This window comes from Chanos chanos, chromosome 2, assembly GCF_902362185.1.
Source record: "Chanos chanos chromosome 2, fChaCha1.1, whole genome shotgun sequence".
In the NCBI taxonomy this organism is placed as follows: Eukaryota; Metazoa; Chordata; class Actinopteri; order Gonorynchiformes; family Chanidae; genus Chanos; species Chanos chanos.
In genome coordinates, this window is record NC_044496.1 from 8,545,874 (window position 1) to 8,563,504 (window position 17,631).

General features: G+C 39.7%; 2 protein-coding genes across 2 annotated transcripts in view; one reads left to right on the plus strand and one right to left on the minus strand.

Annotated features, from left to right (window-relative positions):
- Positions 1-1,378: 1,378 nt before the first annotated feature.
- LOC115830115 (ecto-ADP-ribosyltransferase 5-like) lies at positions 1,379-2,409 on the minus strand. Its single transcript, XM_030794162.1, has 3 exons — positions 2,404-2,409; positions 1,527-2,232; positions 1,379-1,404 (listed from the first exon to the last, which is right to left on the minus strand). The coding sequence occupies exons 1-3, from the start codon at positions 2,407-2,409 to the stop codon at positions 1,379-1,381; spliced, it is 738 nt and encodes a 245-aa protein (XP_030650022.1).
- A 5,264-nt stretch (positions 2,410-7,673) lies between these two features.
- Positions 7,674-17,631, plus strand: part of madd (MAP-kinase activating death domain) — a 49,944-nt gene continuing 39,986 nt past the window's right edge. Inside the window, exon 1 of the mRNA XM_030794432.1 lies at positions 7,674-7,845. The gene's annotated coding sequence lies outside the window, so the exon portion shown is untranslated. The remainder of the gene's footprint in view (positions 7,846-17,631) is intronic.

The following is a 17,631-nucleotide window of genomic DNA, read 5'->3' on the forward strand; positions in this document are numbered from 1 at the left end:
CAAACAGTGGGATGTGCACAGAAAGTGTAAAATGGAAGGTGTGGAAACGTAATCTTGACCAAAATGTCTCAATAAACAAATTAATTTTATAGTATATGTGTGCTTGTGTATTTATGCATGAACCGACATTGTTTTGAGACATACAGGTCTGAACAGCCAACTTGTCTGTTTTATATGAAGAGTGTCCATTTCAAAGGTGCAGTTATAATCCTGTTTTATTGGCGGACAGTATTGTGCTCAAGTCTGTTTATCTGTTTGCAGTATCTACTAACTCAGTCAATGTATGTTTTCATTATTACATTGCCTGCTTTCTAAATTTAGCCTATTGTTCAACCCTCATTCAGTACATTTGTTGGCTTTCGGCAGGAGGTTATATCACTAGGTGAATGTTGAATACAAATTGATTGTGATTATAATTTATTTTTTCATCCCTCTGTGTGGACCTTTTACTCTAATGAATAATCTACAGTAGTGAGGTGTCAAATGACATTGACATTCATTGTCTCTGCTCTTTCATGTCACAGTAATTTTTAAATGAATTTTGCTCGATGTAAAAAGGTCTGCTGGTTCATTTGCTCCTTCAGTTCATTTTTCTCTTTTTTTTTTGTCTGCCCCACGTCCTGCACAGATGGAGGAGGAAAACCAACGACTTCCTCCACCCACCCACCTCCTCCTCAGCCACCGCAGACACTTCTGTCTTTCGAATACGGGAAATATACACTCAAATACGGGAAACGAGTTTTTCTCTTTCTTTTAATTAATATCAATATTGTGTTTTTTAATGCATCTGTATTTCAGTATAAAGCTGTTTGTGTACAGTTTAAGTTATCGGCTCAATCATAGTCCCATTTGATGTTTATATTTAACAGTTTATTCAAGTGTATATATAGTGCATGGCTTCCACAAGCATAAATCAAACCAACTTGAGGGGAAGTAAAGGTGCTTTAGACTCTGATTTGTTGGAGTTTGTTTTGGATATTAAGAGGTGCTGCAAAATCAAGGAAAAATGCTGGGATAGACAAAAAAAACCTTAAAAGATCAATGACAATGCATTGGAAGGACCTATCCAGTACTCTACTTTTTATAGTGTAACACTTAAATGCTTAGACATATTTAAATGTGCTAGACTCAGAAATAATAGCATTTTGACAGTTGCTAGAGTGTGGAATGCAGGATTCCAGTTTGTATCAATCTACTCATGAAGAGTCATTATCATGATCATTTACTGAGCACATTCCCTTTGTGTTTGTTTTTTTTTTGTATTTTGAAAATTAAAACAGCAAATACAAAACAACAACAAAAGCAAATGATCTCTCTCTCTCTCTCTCTCTCCCACTCTCTCTCCCCCTCTCTCTCTAGCTTTACCCTTACATTACCATCATTCTGGTCCCTGCTGTTCTGCACCTGTAAAAATTCTGTTTAACAGCAAATACAAAACAACAACAAAAGCAAATACAAACAATAATAATAACAACTGATACATGATACACCGACAGACATATTTGTGCCACATTCTTTTTTGTCACTTGGAAAGAAAGCACAGTTTAGGTCACTCCTACAACCAACACTTTCAAGACGGAAGACAACGGTGCACCAGCTTTGGTCTTTGGATATGCCAGTGACATTAAATATCTCATAGGGTGGGATTAAAACCTCTTTTTCATGTTCAAGGGCAGAATAATGACTTATATCAGCCCCAAAGCAGGTATAAATCTCAAAACAAGACTCACTTCCAAATGACGTAGTTAAAGCGTAGTTTAGAGAGCTGGAAGTGAATCGGCCAAATCGCACTGTTTGATGGAGAACATTTTCAGTGGTGTATTTTCTCTTGGTTCTACGATATACTGTGACACAGTCACGCTGAGTTCTCTTTAGACGTTTAATGGCGTCTGTCAGCAGAAAATAAAATGAATACAGCTTAAAAGTTTCGTTTTTGTACGCGTCTCTACCTGCACCGACAGCTTCGTTTAGTTCAAGATACATTTTGTGACTGACTTCTGTGTACAAATGTATGGCAACAGAGTTCAAAATGTTAAGTCCATCTCCTGGTGCTTTGCGATATTTTTCAGCATCCTTCCAGGCCTTGGAGATGTTCTCTGATGAATTCTTTTCTTTGTCTAGATATTTTGATGAAACTCTGTCAGACATCTTCTCTGCGCAGCCCTCAAACGAGTCATCAACAGAGCCAATGGCCATATCTAAGACTGCCTGTTGGGTGTCTGCTCCGTGACCCTACATTGATAACAACAGAGCTCATCAGAAAACACTCATACTTTTTTAAGCCAACATACAGTTTGTTTTCATTCCTTCTAGTGATTGTTGATATTTTTGCTCAAAACCACAGCTATTGTACTGTTTTCTGGTTGATGCCTTTCGTTTTCTCTCTCTCTTTTCTCAGCTCACCTTCATTCTGGTCCCTGCAGCTGTTAACAGGATCAGTATCCTTGCCAGAATTACAGTCATCTTCATTTAGTTTGAACTCTTAATTGGAGAACGGATGAAAAAGATGGCACAGGACGTCAAATGTTTTATTTACATTATATTGTTTCCCATATTTCCATTCCATTTCCATTTTTTACACAAGGTTCAAAATCAATGAAGTGTACAGATATAGCTAAGAAATCCCCACACCTCATCCAAAACTACAATATCCTTTACAGCTATTAACACTGGATAAACACTGGGGCATATCATTTCAAATTCAAGTTGCCCATGTTATATATATATACACAAACACACACACACATACATACATATGTGTGTGTGTGTAAATATATATATATATATAAAATAAAGAGTTTATATAAATATGCATAAAAGTTATATGAGTAACCAGAGTATGAAATTGTAGTAACTGCTATAATTACATTACAATATGACAACTAAGTTGTTTCAAGTTTTCACTCTTTAGTTTTTAGAATGTCAACAAAATATCTATCGAAATATGCAATATATTGCTATACAATTCAGAGAACCCATAGGCTGATGTCTGGATTATCCTTCCCAGAGACAAAAAAGTTCCCAGAAAGTATGCAGTACATACCTTTTCTTCAAGAATGTCTATTTCAGTACCTCAAGGTCACTTGATTCACTCCTCAAAGATACAGATGATGGACCACTGAGGGAGTCTTGCACTACAGGTAGTAGCTAATTGCCTCAGCAGCCTCTATATACATATGTACAGTATATATACGTTTGCCATATTTGGCAGCAGGGATCAGTTTTGTTTCTCCCCTCTTCTATATCGCATGCAAATTAGGCAAGCACAATACAGTAGCTGAGGAGGGGCAGTGAGAAAACTGAGGGCAAATTCATTATGAGGTAGTTAGAGAGATGGTGAAACAAAAAACAGTGAAAGAACTTAGCATCACAAGTATAGAGGTTTACTACAACAATCAAAAACAAGTTATTGTTACGAATATGAACCTTAAAAGACTTTAAAATCATTTTCTGGGTGATTGGTTCATCTGCTCAAGGTTACCCAGCGGACCTGACATCCTTTTTACGCCTTTTCCCACAATGCTATCTCTGGGTGTGTTTTCACACGTTTTTTTTTCCCTTTGCAAATAATGAGCACTGTTCCGTGTGAAAACGCCTGTTTCATGTATATTTTTATGTGTTTAAGAAATAAGTTGTTTTGCATATGGGTGTCATTAAAGTCTTTATGCTTCTGTTACAAACTACTGGAAATGTCCTAATTGACCTGCTCTGCAGATTTTTTTAGGAACCCACTCCTTTTTGTTTCCTTCTTTCTTTCTTTCGCTTCCTGTTTCTGTCACGCTTACCCAGCAACCCTCCTTTCTTTCTTTTTTTCTTTTGACTTATTTTTCTGCAAACTTTATTCAGGCTGTCGCATAGATGTCACAGTATCAAGTTTAACATTACTGGAATCAGCAGTTCTTGAGCAGAAAATAAGAATTGTGGGAAATGATGCTGAGTGACAGCTGTATGCATTTCAGAATTGTTCAGTTTACATAATGTATCAATAACACTGAGCTGATAAAAGTTTGTTCATTTGAAGTTGGCAAGAGTAGCATCCCAAAGTTACATTTTTACATGGTTGCAATAGTGCTCCAAAAGGACCAATCAGAAGGCCTACAGAGTGTGAATTATCAGCATGCCCTGTTTAACATACTTGCCAGATGTTACACCCTAGGTTCTCACTTGCTCTCTCTGGTGGCCATTTTGAGTTACGTTTTCATTGTTTTAGCCAATACCTTGTTGTTACGACCCCCGGTCGTTAGTTCTTGCATATGTTTCTGTTGGTTCGTTGTGTGGGTGTGTCTCTCTGTGCAGATGTGCGGCGACGGGATTGGCTCCACGAGGCACGTGGGATTCCGTCGTTCTTCCTGTAGGCTGCGGGGAAAGCTTTTAAAAAGGACCAACGGACCAGCGGAGAGGCGAGGAACAAACGGAGAGAGATTAAAATAGTTAGTTTTCGTTTTGGTTATTATTTTGGCCTGGGCAAACCCCGACGCTATTCTCCCCTCTCTTTTCTTTTATTTGTGTGTAAATAAAATTGTACATATCACTGGCAGTCATATGGTCTCGGTCACTTTATGTTGCGCCCAGTACCCCTAGAGCTGGGACGTAACACTTGTTTTTAGAGGGGGTTCAGTCAGTAAAGCATTCAGTCATTCAGTCCACCTGTTTTTTGTTAATCAAACCTGGTTTCTGTTCTTTACAAATACAGAACAAAGAAAATGGCAAAGAAAGAAAGTCCTAACCTGGCCTAACTTAAAGTTACGTTACCTCTCTGTTACTCTGAACCATGTAATTATGAAAGGTATTTTGAATCCTCTGTGAAGTCTCTCCATGTATCCTGTTTGTATCTTGCTCTATTACTGTCACTGTTACTGCACATGCATCCGGTCTTTCACCCTATTTGTGACATCAGAGTTCAGCCAGCAGTATTATGAAATGAAAGAAAAGAGGTTAGAAAAGAACATAGACACAACATTTGATCTTTTGAAAAGTAGAAGTGCTTCCTGTGTCCCTTTAATTTTTTTTTACAAATGACATGATATATTTCCAAATTCAATTCAGCTTTAAAACACATTTTACTTCCTGTTTCTGTCATGCTTACCCAGCAACCCTCCTTATTATATCCAAACACCTCTCTCCAATAGACGTTAATATAAGCCTAGACATAGTGACCTGTAGTGCTCTTATTTATTTCAGTGTATTCTGCTTAATACAGCATGCCTAATAAAACCCTAAACAAACAATTCTTTCTCAAACAACATTGTCACCTCTTCACATGACCCTGTGGTTACAGATTGTGACATGCACACAGACGCTGTAGTTTGTCTTGGTTCTGTCATCTTCTGTCATGAGCTGCACTGTAAGATCATTTGTTTTTTGTAATGTAATTTATTGTGATGTCCATAATGTTTCGTAATGTAATTTATCACAAACTTCTTATAAAAAAGAATAAGATTAATAGGGTTATTACAAATAGGGTTATTACAAACCCTATTACAAATAAACTGCTTGCAGGTAAAAGATGTTACTGGAAAATTCTAGTTTTGGCATACATCTCACTCTGTAATAGAAGTCATTTGTGTATTTTCTGGACAGATTTGCAAAGCCACAGGTGAAGCCTCATTCTTTGCGGTTTCTGCCATTGTAATACAATAGGATTTAATCACCATGTTCCCTGTGCAGATTCCCAGTGGCAAAGCCTGCCACCCTGCAGGCTGGAGTGGAGAAGTGAGATCTGGTGCTTTACTGTCTCCTACCAGGCTACAGGGTGTAACAGTGATTTGGTAGCTTACAAAAGAACATTTAAAACTCTGTGACATAACTTTAGCAACTCTGCAATCGTAGAGATTAAGCACTGTTATTGGGGACAGCTAGCTGCTTGCATTTCAAACAACTCCTTATAGCTACAGGCCACATACTCTGTACAATCAAAAATGATGTTAAGTTGATACCACAGTGCTCAGCACTCATCCTTGCCATGATTACCTCATCTCTCCTTCAAACACTGTGTGCGAGAACAGTGCTTTCCTTACAAATCAACTCAATGAACGTTTGAATGGAGTGAATGCACTAGTTCTCCTCTTCAGATTGGACAAAACCCTGGTCTAGGTACAGATGACCTTAAGAGACTGGGAACTGAATGCTCATGGACGTTGTTCGGCTCAAAGACCTGCCCACTGTTGTGAATAACAGCAACAGTGAATGGGTAACCTTTTTTGTATGTCTACTTGCATACCAAGAACTGCCTGTTTGATGCACCATGATGGAGCACACAACGCAGTAGATGGACCCTAATGAATTCCATGGTGCTTCATCACTTAAATACACACACAGAGACACACTTGTTTGTTCAGGCCTACCCATTTATTAATTACACTTACACAATAAGCAGATAAAAATGATTTTGTGGACCCATGCTCAATACTACCACACTATCACTCCTCCACAGAGTGTTGTGGCAAGTTTAAAATGAACATGAGAAAACTCTGTAACTTGGTCCAAATGCAAATAATAATATATGTCCAAGTTATTACTATTATTATTAATAGCAACAACAACAACAATAATAATAATAATGATAATAATAATAATAATAACAGCAGAAGAAGAAAACAATAAATAACAATTAGAGTAATAACAATCTTGACTCTCCAATTTTAAAACAGCATTCTGTAAATTTACTTGAATGTATGAAAAAACTTATCATAGAATATCGGCACATATGCCCCGTGTTTCTTTGTATCACTGAAAAGTTAAAAGCTCACCCCAGTACTTCAAATATTCTTCAGAATGGAACAGATAGACTCATCCCCGTTGTTTCATACTATAGCAAGCAATTTACTGACAAGCTTTCCCCTTGTTCCTTGTTAATAAATCCTTGTTTTCCCCCTCTCTCCATATGCGTGTGTGGTTGTAAATGTATATTTTTTGCCTCATCATTAAATCTGTCATTTGATCCACCATTTCAAGTTTCAGAAAGGTAACTTTCCCAGCGTTATTCACTCGTTGCATAATATATTGTGTTGTCATAACCCCATTCAGTGAGATTTACAGAACTGTAACAACTGGTTTTATTCTCAGCATGTTGGATTAGCCACAGCCATTCAAATTTGTTTGAATAAAATTAATTAAGTCTCTCCTGGTGGTCCTCTTTTGTGTTATTTGATGTTGCAACGAATAAAGCCACTGTACAAATTCTATTCTTTCTACAGGACTGTACTAACCCATTTTGAACAGAGGGGTATTGTTTACACAGTCTTATGCTCATGCCGCCTGCTCCAAACATCATGGACAACCACTGGCATCCATAAAATCTGAGTAAACCATGTTTAAGTTTACGTTTTTGTATAAAAATCTTAACTGCTGGAGGATATAAATATAAAATCCAGTGTGTCTTGCAGTATTTTGAAGAAATGCTTGACTCCTTATTGCCCAGAACTCTGAAATGTAGAGCTCTGAAAGAAGGTTTCTGAAGGACAAATCCGACATTATAACCCCCTTGACATAAACGCACGTGTATAGACGTTGTCGTAAACGTGAAGGCGTGTCACATTCAGCATCCCTGTTTAATTAATGGTACAGTCCACCCTCAGTTCATTTGTAATGCGGAACTCCAAATGAATATTATGGGCAGGTTGTCTGCAAGCAATCCAACGCAGCATCGTCTACCGTGACAAGAAGGATACGGATGTGCTGTCTAGTTCTGAGATATAACTGCCGTCAGAATAGAATGCCTCAGGGATATATGTATACGATTGGTCCTGTAACAAAATAGATGTCACTGTTTTCCTAGTTGTCCCACTAAGGCCATCATTACAACCAGCAATACAGCTAGCTACTAGAGCTACCCAGCTATTGCAGGTCAGTATCTGATTATTTTCTATTGCAAGTACAAAAGAGTAAACTGTCATCATTTACTGTTCGCTGTGCCAGTTCAGCTGAACTTGTACTATAGCTGTGCTTTGACATTCCGTGATACATGAACTACCAATCAGATAGATGAATGAATCGTGTTACGTGGCTGTGTAGTTAGCTAGCTTTGTGGTTTTAGCTGTCAAGCTTTGCAAAGGGGATTATTAGCTAGCTAGTGATGGTGCTAGTTGATCCTACAAGCTATCCTAGCTGCAAGCTAATGATTGCATGCACCAAAAAGATGTAGTAGTGTACATATAACAATTTTAACCTGCTCAGCTCGATAACCATTGGATCTATGTTATTCTGCTTTGCTTAATGTGGTATTTACATTTAGACGCGATGTGGTTGCCGAGTTGTCGAGTATTAAGCTTACCATCAGTAAACAAGGCTAGTCACATATGAAGGGCAAAGTAATGCAGAAAAACCGTCAGGTACCAAATGAACCATTCGGCAGACACCATGGTATATATAATCCAAACACCACCTCTGGTCACAGTATTCGATGGTCTTATTACGTTTACACGGCCCTTTTAAATCAACTCCCCACAATGTCCTTGTAATATAGTTTCCAAATTTACCTGGCCCTTTAAACATACGGCTGTCCCATTTAGGGTAGATGAGTTAGAATGATTATGTAGACAAGGGAATGTAAGAGAACAAATATCAGAGAGGGCTAATTGTGTCAAAACCGTATTTGTATCCTGTTATTGAACAGAAGCAGTATCTCACTGATGCTTCACGACACGGATAGTGTCTCCGAGACTAGTTTGCCATATGTGCGATTAATTACGCCATGTAGAGCCTTAGTGCTTCGATGAGACGTTAGACTTGTCGATTCCCGTCTTTCTAACCTTACAGGAATGTACAGTATATTCAGTAGTAGTCAGTGCACACGACCAAGCCCTAAAACGATGAAATAAGATGAATACTAAATGATGTTAATGTTTTTTTACCGAGACAAGATAGTAGAATATATTTGAATAGACATTGCGTTTGATTTATCAAGCTGATGTGTAGGCCTACATTAGTCACCGGGATGTGTCACATACTATCCCGAAGCGGAAGGATGCGCAAGCTTTGAAAAAGTGGAGGATGCAATTTTCAGCTACATGTTCAGGTTTACCTTAAAGACAATCACAAAGAAAACCATCAGGATTCAACCTCGGCTGGTAAAAAACGCGTTCAAAGCATAACAATACGTTGCTCAGAGCTTTTAATGTCAGCTCATCTACATTCGTTATCCACCATGTTACAGTGTCTCATAGAATTCATTACTTTGTGCTAAAATTAGCTTTCCATTAGACAAATACTTTATAGTGGGTCACCTTGCTAGCCGAAGGAAATTATATTGGAAAGAATGTCTTCTAAACAATCTTAAGAACAGTAATTCAGTCTTTATAAGCCCCCAGATGCTGGCATTCAAAGACCAGCATCAGACCTCATCTCATGGTTTAAAATGAAACCAGTACAATAGTTTCCTTGTCTTATATTTTTAGTTTCCCTGTCCTTATCATGTGAAATGCTCATTTAGATGAGAGCAGGTTCTGTCAGTTCATCAGGTAAGTTGTAGCCTATGTGACGTGCTGTTGAATCTGCTTTTTGTGTTTTGAAAACCATATTGAGCATTCATTACGGGTGTATTGGTACCATAATGATTCATTAACCTCATAACACAACACTCTTTTATTCATTAATGATAGTATAGGCTGTGATATGTTATACTGAGGTTGGCTATGTGTATTGGAAGGTACGAGACCACACCCTCTGGGCATTTCTTCCTGGAAACTCCGTTTCTTTGATGATCTGTTTCCTTGGGTCCCTCTGCTTATTTATGTTTACTCATTTAGCTGATGCTCTCATCCCAAGTGATTTACTGCTGTCATTTTCTATGTCAGAGCCGTCATGTCTGTGGTGTGACCTTGGGGTTAAAGTGCCTAGCTCAGAGTCACATCAGGAGTGAGCTAGCATGTTTGGGGTATGAACCAAAACCCCCCTGGTTACTGACGGCTTCTCTTGCCCTTGATCTACAAGTGCCTTTGCTGTTAATCTTGCTCTCTTTTTTTTTTGTGTATGTTTGATTTTTGGACTGTGTAGCCTCTTGACCTATTATGCCCCAGCCTCTGAGGCTGTCATCTGCTCTCTTGCTGTCTGAATTTGGCTTTAGGTCCTGTGAGTGGGTCTCGTTTGCGGCTGTACTGTAAGCTGCGTGAGTGACGCCTGTCGTCTGTATTTGCGTAAGCGTGTGGAGGGGTAGACTGTGTGCTCTGATGCTTTGATCTTGCTTAGCCTCCGGGGGGCACGTTTTACCCTAAGCGAGTCTCTGAAGATGATTGGATTTGAGTGTGCCTGCATTTTCTCTCCACTCTTAAAGGTTTAACAAGGACTGACGCTAACTCACCCTTTCTTTCTTTGATTTTAAACAGGGATTGGTGTCCTCTCCAAACTAGCACCTGATAGTTTTGGAATAATAAGTTAGGTGTCGTTATAAAAAGCCATTCATTATTAATGAGTTGTGGTGAATAATTGAAAGGATGCTCTGAGGAGTGTTTGGTTGATAGCAGTGGTAATCTGAGTCAGGCTGTTATCACAGACGGATTCATTAGACAGATCATTTACTAAAGAAACCTTGGGTAGCATATTTTCTACACTGAGGAAGGGATTTAAACAAGGTATTGTTGTACCCCCTAATAAGTGGAAAGCCTATCTGAGAAGGTTATTGCCGAAATGAAGTTACGGTTAGCAAAGAGACAAACAGATTTGCGTTTCTGTCAGAAAACATTGTGAGGTGAGAAAGGAATGCTGGCACCACTTTTCATTCAGTAGCAAATACCAGATAGTCTGTTTTGTGCTCACAGTGGTGGCCTGATGATAGTTTGATTGAATTAGGTTTGGAGTGTAGACACCGCTGCAATACGTCTTCAGGAAGATGACGCATACTTAAGGAGAACACTTTCAGATAGATCTTGGAAGCACCATAGATAACATACCTGTATGAAATTGTCCAATGATGATGAATAGAATCATTAGAAGGACCACTAAGTATCTCAACCCCCTCCTCCTCTGTCACCTTGGTGGTTGCTCTGATAAAGGCCATCGAATGTAATATTAAGGCTCGTTTAAGGCTTTTGGCTTTGGATGAGAGTCTTCAGGAGTTCACAGTGACTATGTGTAATGATAGCGAGTGGGAGTGGGTTGAAATTGGCAGCTGAAAACTCTCTTGACACACAGACTCAGTTTGTAAGTTTTGCTTGCAAGGTGTGGTCTCTCCAGTGTCTCCAGCAAGACTGTGGCTATCACGTATAGGCTTGGCCGTAACCCGTTGTATGCCCCTGCTTGTTTTTACTTTGGAGAATAAGAACTGATTGTTCTATGAGTGGTCTCACCAGCTGAAGCATCAAACGTTCCCTCTCGTGTAGAAATTAGTCATAAAGTCAGAAGAGTGAAGCTTTTTTTTTTTTTTAATCCTAATAACCCTCTGTGATTAATGAGCTATGAATATATATATAGGATCCAAACAGTGCCTGGTTGGAATTTCCGTAAAAGGGTTCATTTAGCCACGCCCATTTCCGTGCATCTTTTCACAGTGTTTGTTTTATGCAACCCTCGTCTCTGCATACGTGCTCTTACAAAAGCTAGCTAGCTGGATCCATGAACATCTCCCTGGATGTCCACAGATCATTGAACAGTTGAGCTTCCAGCAGTAATCCTCTCTAAGTGGCTAATATTGGCGGCCCCTGTGAGTAGTTTAGCTCATGCCCACTTCATACTGCTCGTCTTCTCTCTCTCTCTCTCTCTCTCTCTCTCAACACACACACACAAACACACACACACTGCGAGCCAGCTGGTATCTCCTCAGGTTCCCGCTCCTTAGGTGGGGCCTCAGATTCCACAACATATTTTTTCATGCCTTAGGCTAACTTTCTCTCCCAGGTGAGACGAAGACTAGCACACCATGGTTTTTTTTTTTGTTGTTGTTGACGTTGTTGTTGTTGTTGTTTTCTGGGGGGTTTTCTTGTAGCCTAAACAGGCTTGTGCCTGTTGAGATTTAGCATTTTCAGTGGAATTTTTTTTTTTTTTTACATGTTTACTCTGTATCTACTTTAAGCATTTTAATTCATGGCTTTGCTGTTTTAAAGAGCTATGTCAATAATCCAAACCTCATAAATCCATTACTCTGTTACTCAAGCTCTCTGTACCTAAACGCTTCTGTTCGTCTGTGGATTTCACTGCTTGAGATGTATCTGTGTTTGTCTTTCAGGGTGGAGGAACTGAAATCTTTTATTGCCTTCTCTTGGCATTTTTGGCACACTTGGTTGTGAGAGCAGAGGAAACTTGTATTGCATAGCCTTTGAGTTAAATGAATGCTCATTCTTGACTGGTGCACCTGCCACTCATGGAAAAATATATAAATATTATTTTATCATCAGTGTGACTCCAGTTGAGAATGCACAGGCTGGCATGAGGTTTGAGGTCTTTGTTAAGATGTAAAACAAATATTGGTCCCAACATCACCTGCCGCCTTCCTGCGCTGCTCCCTTTGAAGTCCTTAAAATAAGTCGGAAACAATGGGGCAGGTTTCCTGTAGGAATTGAATACCAGAGACATGCCTTCTGGTAAGGATTAAAAATAAGATTTATAACACGTTTTACGAATGCCTTTTAAATGTCTTTTAAGTGCATATTTAGAATGTGTGCTTTCTGTTACTCTCTTCTTTATTTCATTTGTGGTATTTTAACCAAACAGCTCTAGTTGTATAAAAATGATATGGAGATTAACCTAAAAACCTGATGATGTGATTCATTAAACATTGCATGGAGTGTCCTCCAACAATAGAAATGAAAAATAAATTCAATTTACTATAAATTTCATTTTTATTTTGTGTGTGGTAGGGTGATACTTTTTTCTTTTCTTTTCTTTTCTTTTTTTCCCAGCGTACTGTTGAAAGTGCTCTATCTAGCTTCATTACAGAATGGTTAGTGCTGATTTCTTCTCTGTGTAAGATATCTGCCCCACCAGAATCTGCTCCAGGGTACTGTGAAAACCATCCAGGTTTCCAATTATTTGGACCAGTTGTCATCTAGGAGCCAGCGTGTTAAAGAGAACCGGGCTTGTCACGGGAGTGCTTTTGTGCTATGTACGGATCTTAGCTTTAAATGAGTAGTTGTAATCAGACCTCTATTCAATTTCCTGTATGGAACAAAGTGAAGAATCCTCTACTGTTAAATATGTTCCCCTTCCCATCCACCTTCTGTTATTTATAAACATCTGACAGAAAATGCAACTTTTATTTCAAATAGCGAGTAGATTTTAAATGAGGAATGTATTTTCTTTCTTTACACGCTCATTCTTGGATTGCTTTTCCTGCTTCCTGCTTTCTGTTTATTTCTGTAATTTTTTTTTTTTTTATAACTGTGCACCTGTTTCTGTGTGAGAGGTATATTTTAATTAAATGATGTACTTATCTTTTTTTTTTTTGAAACAGTAAACTTTGTGTAAGGTTTCAGCCTGCACTGTACCGAATGCTGATTGCCCTCTGTCTTTTATGGATGTCTCTTTTGTTCCCCTCGATGCCTATCAGACTATAATGTCATTTGCTTCTCTCTATTTTACAACGTGTTTTTTACACGAAGGGAAGTTAGAGCCTTTTAAAACCAGACAGAGATAGTGGAGAGGCACCCCACACCCTCCAGGCAAGGCATGAAGTAGATGTCAAAAAAAAAAAAAGAAAAAAAAGAAAAATCAGTCCAAATTCATGAAGTATCACAGGGACAGTCAGTAGAAGGGAACTTAACATGACGGGTATGAAATCTGAAGGGATGATTCTTTTATAGTGGGGAAAACTAGAGAAAAGATTTGGAAACTTGATCCTAGTTCTCCAGTCAAAAGTCATGAGTAATGCAGAAGTAGAATTCTGGTTATCATTAGCCTTCTGTTGCCAAAACATTTCACACCTGTGATCACCCCCCCCCCCCCCCAGTAACTGAGAAGTTATGTATGATAATTTACTGAAGTATTAAATTAGAGAACTGTTAAATTAGAGAACTGTTTGCGCTACAGGGCGAGAGTTGGAATGTTTTCACCTGATTGCTTGTTAATGACCAGGTCAAAGGTTTCTTCAGGGCTCATTTTCTTTGAAACCTTAGTCCCGGATTATGGTTGTTAGCTACTGCTTCTGAATGGTCAAAAGCTCTACTTTGCTCATATCTCTGGATGTGATTGGCCTTCTGGAGATGGATTTGGTCAGTGTAGTGTCTGTTTCAAAAATAGCCGTCACAGCTGTGTGGTGAAGAAAGCAGGTTGGGTTACCACAGTAACGGTGCTGAATCTCATTACCCCACAGGCTGATTGTAGTGCTGTAGCCCGTGCTCAGAGTCGTTGACGGGGGAGCAGATTGCGTGACGTCTCACGCAAACACACACACACACACAGACACACACACACACACACACACACACTCTCACGTTTCCCTGGAGATGATCAGGTCCGGATTCTGTTCAGTACTTCTTAATTAAACTGTCTGTTGAGTCATAGAGGAAGCCCTCACAGGCTCTGAAGTGCATCATTACTGTAAATAAGGGTTGGTTTGCTTTTTGCAAGGCCTTGTTTAGGGCCTTGTTTGCTTTTTCTTGGCTAATTTTAACTCATGAAGAGCTGGCCGTATACAATAAAAGTTGATTGAGCTCAGTGATTTATCATATACATGCGTCTCTCATCTTACATAATTCAAACCCAGCTGTAGTTTCTGTACACGTCATAGACATATTTGAAAAGTTCTGCTTAGTTTCAGTGACATTGGTCTTTATATCCTGGATTCTCATGCTGGTTTGCATGTTCAGGTCTGAATGCATGACTGACCTGTATATTTGCTTTCACCTGTAAACACAGCTTTTAGGTCTTGGGTCGTATAATCTGTGGAGAAAAGCAGGGTGGATGCATTAGTTCGTAGTACGCTTGATGCTTTGCTGAAAGCCTGACGAATAAGGCTGAGAAGTTTTTCCTCCTCCATCCCAAAGCACATTTCAGACGCCCGAAAACGGACTCTGACGTGTAGGGTATTTGTTTTTATTTGTTGTTGTTGTTGTTCTTTTAGCCACTTTTTTTCCCCCCCTCATTCTGTTACAAACTGTGCAGAAATGAAGCATGATGCACTCAGGATGAGCTCTCAGTGGGTTGGATTAAAAAAAAAAAAACAAACCCAAAAAAAAAAGAACGGCAGCAGGGTCGCGGCGTGATAAAAAACCTGCTGGGTTTGATCGGAGGCATTATTGATGTGTTACTCATGACCGGATCCCAAAGCAATCAGTTCTCATCCTTCTTTGTTATCCTCCCTCCTCCTCCTCCTCCTCCTCCTCCTCCTCCTCGTCTTCCTCAGCAAAGTGTCAAGCGTGACGGCCGTGTCCAGAATGTGCCACCCCAGCGAAAGGCACAACCCACTAATCACGGAGTCATGCTCTTATTTCTGTCTTTCGGCAGCCAGTGGACAGGATTGATGCGTTCTCTTGGATGCCACTGGAGGAAGACTTGCTGACCGCACATGCGACTGCCTTTTAATTGAAGTCTAGTTTTTGTGTTCCGGTGCCGTTTCCGTAGAGATGTTGTTGCTGTGGTTGTTGAACTGTACACTGGCCCTGGAACTTAAAGAGGTATACACAGAATTATAGCTTGAAAGGAGAGTTTGTCTGGTGACACAAAACTGGAAAAGGAAGCGGATGTTTCATTGTTGATTAGACTGGTCTGGGGTTTGAATGATATATTGAAACCAGCAATGACTTAGCATTTCCTGAAGTACAAGTTTTTGGGGGTTTTTTTTTTGTTTTTTTTTAAAGGAACTCAGTTTACCTTACAAAAAGGCAAATAAAGACCTTGTATGATTTGTATTTGAGGAAAGTAAATTTGCTTCCTGTGGATTCTGAGTAGAATAAAGTAGTGTTGTCAGGGCTTTATCTATAATTAGAACTTTTCTGAATCAAATAAACAAAATCGACTTGCCTCACTCACTCCATTGCTTAATACCTATCACTAATCCTGCTGTCAAGCTGTCAGCACCCCTACCTCCTCTCTCTTCCCTCCAGGGCTGTTTTGTTCGAAGGTTAAAGCCTCTTCATCCCTCGTGACTGAGTCCTGGCTGACACCCTTTCCTTGGGAACCGAAAATCCCCCTTGACGAGGGGGAGCAGTCCTCCTGTGATCCCCCTTGACCCAGACCTCGAAGTCTTTTCCCCTTGCTGTGTCAACAGCAGCTAGGCCAGGTTATTCGTTGCTAACGTCACAGCTAGCAATCATTCGGCATGGTTTGGTTTGGTTTGGTTATATAAAACCGAATTGCTCTTTTCAGCCGCTGTAGCAGAGAGGTGATTTTCTTTTTTCCCAGTTTGAATGAAGGTAGGTTTAATACTAAACACCTTCCTGGATGTGATGCTTGACTGCACAGTTCCTGGTAGCATGTGCTTTCTTTGAGATACAGTTTTTTGTTTTTGTGGTGTTGTCATTGTTAGTGATGCAGCAAAACAGACTGGGAAGTTATATCTGAGTAGGATGAGTAGTTTTCCTCATTCCGACCATACTCAGACAAAAAAAAAAACAAAAAAAACCCATCCTGCCTCAAACATTTTAACCTCACGGGTATAGACACATTTAGCCGTCAAAGACAGCAGGTTTTCTGTCAGAATCTAAAGCTTTAGTTGGAAGATTTGAGAGGCGAGCGTTTGTTGTGTTAGTGCCTGGAGTTTGCAGCATCGCGGAACGTCGACAATCTGAGATAAATGGTGACCCAGTTTAAGTCGGAACCTGAGAGACGCGTAGACCCACTTACACAGCACGGCGAGCCTGAGATAACACGAGAGCGTCGAGGACAAGCGAGCTGCTCTTAAAACCGAACGCTGACGGGGTTCAAATGAGAACACTGGTAGAGGTAGTCTCTGTGTTTGGTCTGATTGAAGAGGAAGCGGTAAAGCTGGTTTCTAATGTTTGCATTTGGTTTAGTGATCCTGTCAGGCTATTGTTGCTGGAATCTGTCTGCATTAGAGGTAATATATCTGACATGATACGGACAATACCTCAATGATTTAGCTTTGAAACGCTCAACCTCAAAGCTCTTCCGATGACTACAAGCAATACCTCTCTGGTAGGACCGGTGCCAGATTATGTTCTGGAGCCTTATAGGTCGACTCTATTAGAGAAAAACAATCAGGTTCGTCTGAAATGATGTTTCTGTCATGTCGGAGATGAACATTTGCGGTAGACTCCTGTAACATTAGTTGTTTTCATAATTTGATTTGATTCTGAGAAAGAGCGATTTAGTGGGTATGAACCCTACGTAACAGATGGGAATGGACTTGTGTGTGCGTGGTTTGCATACAGATATGTATGATATGATTTATAACATGATGGTTAAGAACTTAGACTGAATATGAGTAATGGTCTAGTTCATACTGCTGTCGGCAGGGTTTTTGTCTGTGTTTTCTGTGAGTGTGCACGTGTGCATACTAATGTGTTGATGGATCTTAAACACATATGGCTAACCCATGTGTTGAGGACACAGCTGCTCTCCACACGATCCCTTTAGCTTATCAGCTGTGTGTGTGTGTGTGTGTGTGTGTGTGTGTGTGTGTGTGTGTGTGTATGTGTGTGTGTGTATTTACTTTTGCCCCTGGGTGTCTTGTCAGGTTGTGCTTGGGAGGAGTGTGGGTTCTTGCCTAATGTGCATACTCATTGAGATTCCTTCCCCAAAAAA

Bases quoted from the DNA above. Each gene is read 5' to 3' on its own strand.
- LOC115830115 (XM_030794162.1), bottom strand. The intron at 1,405-1,526 runs GTGACAAAAAAG...GAATTTTTACAG, and splicing joins AAACTGTGCTTTCTTTCCAA to GTGCAGAACAGCAGGGACCA.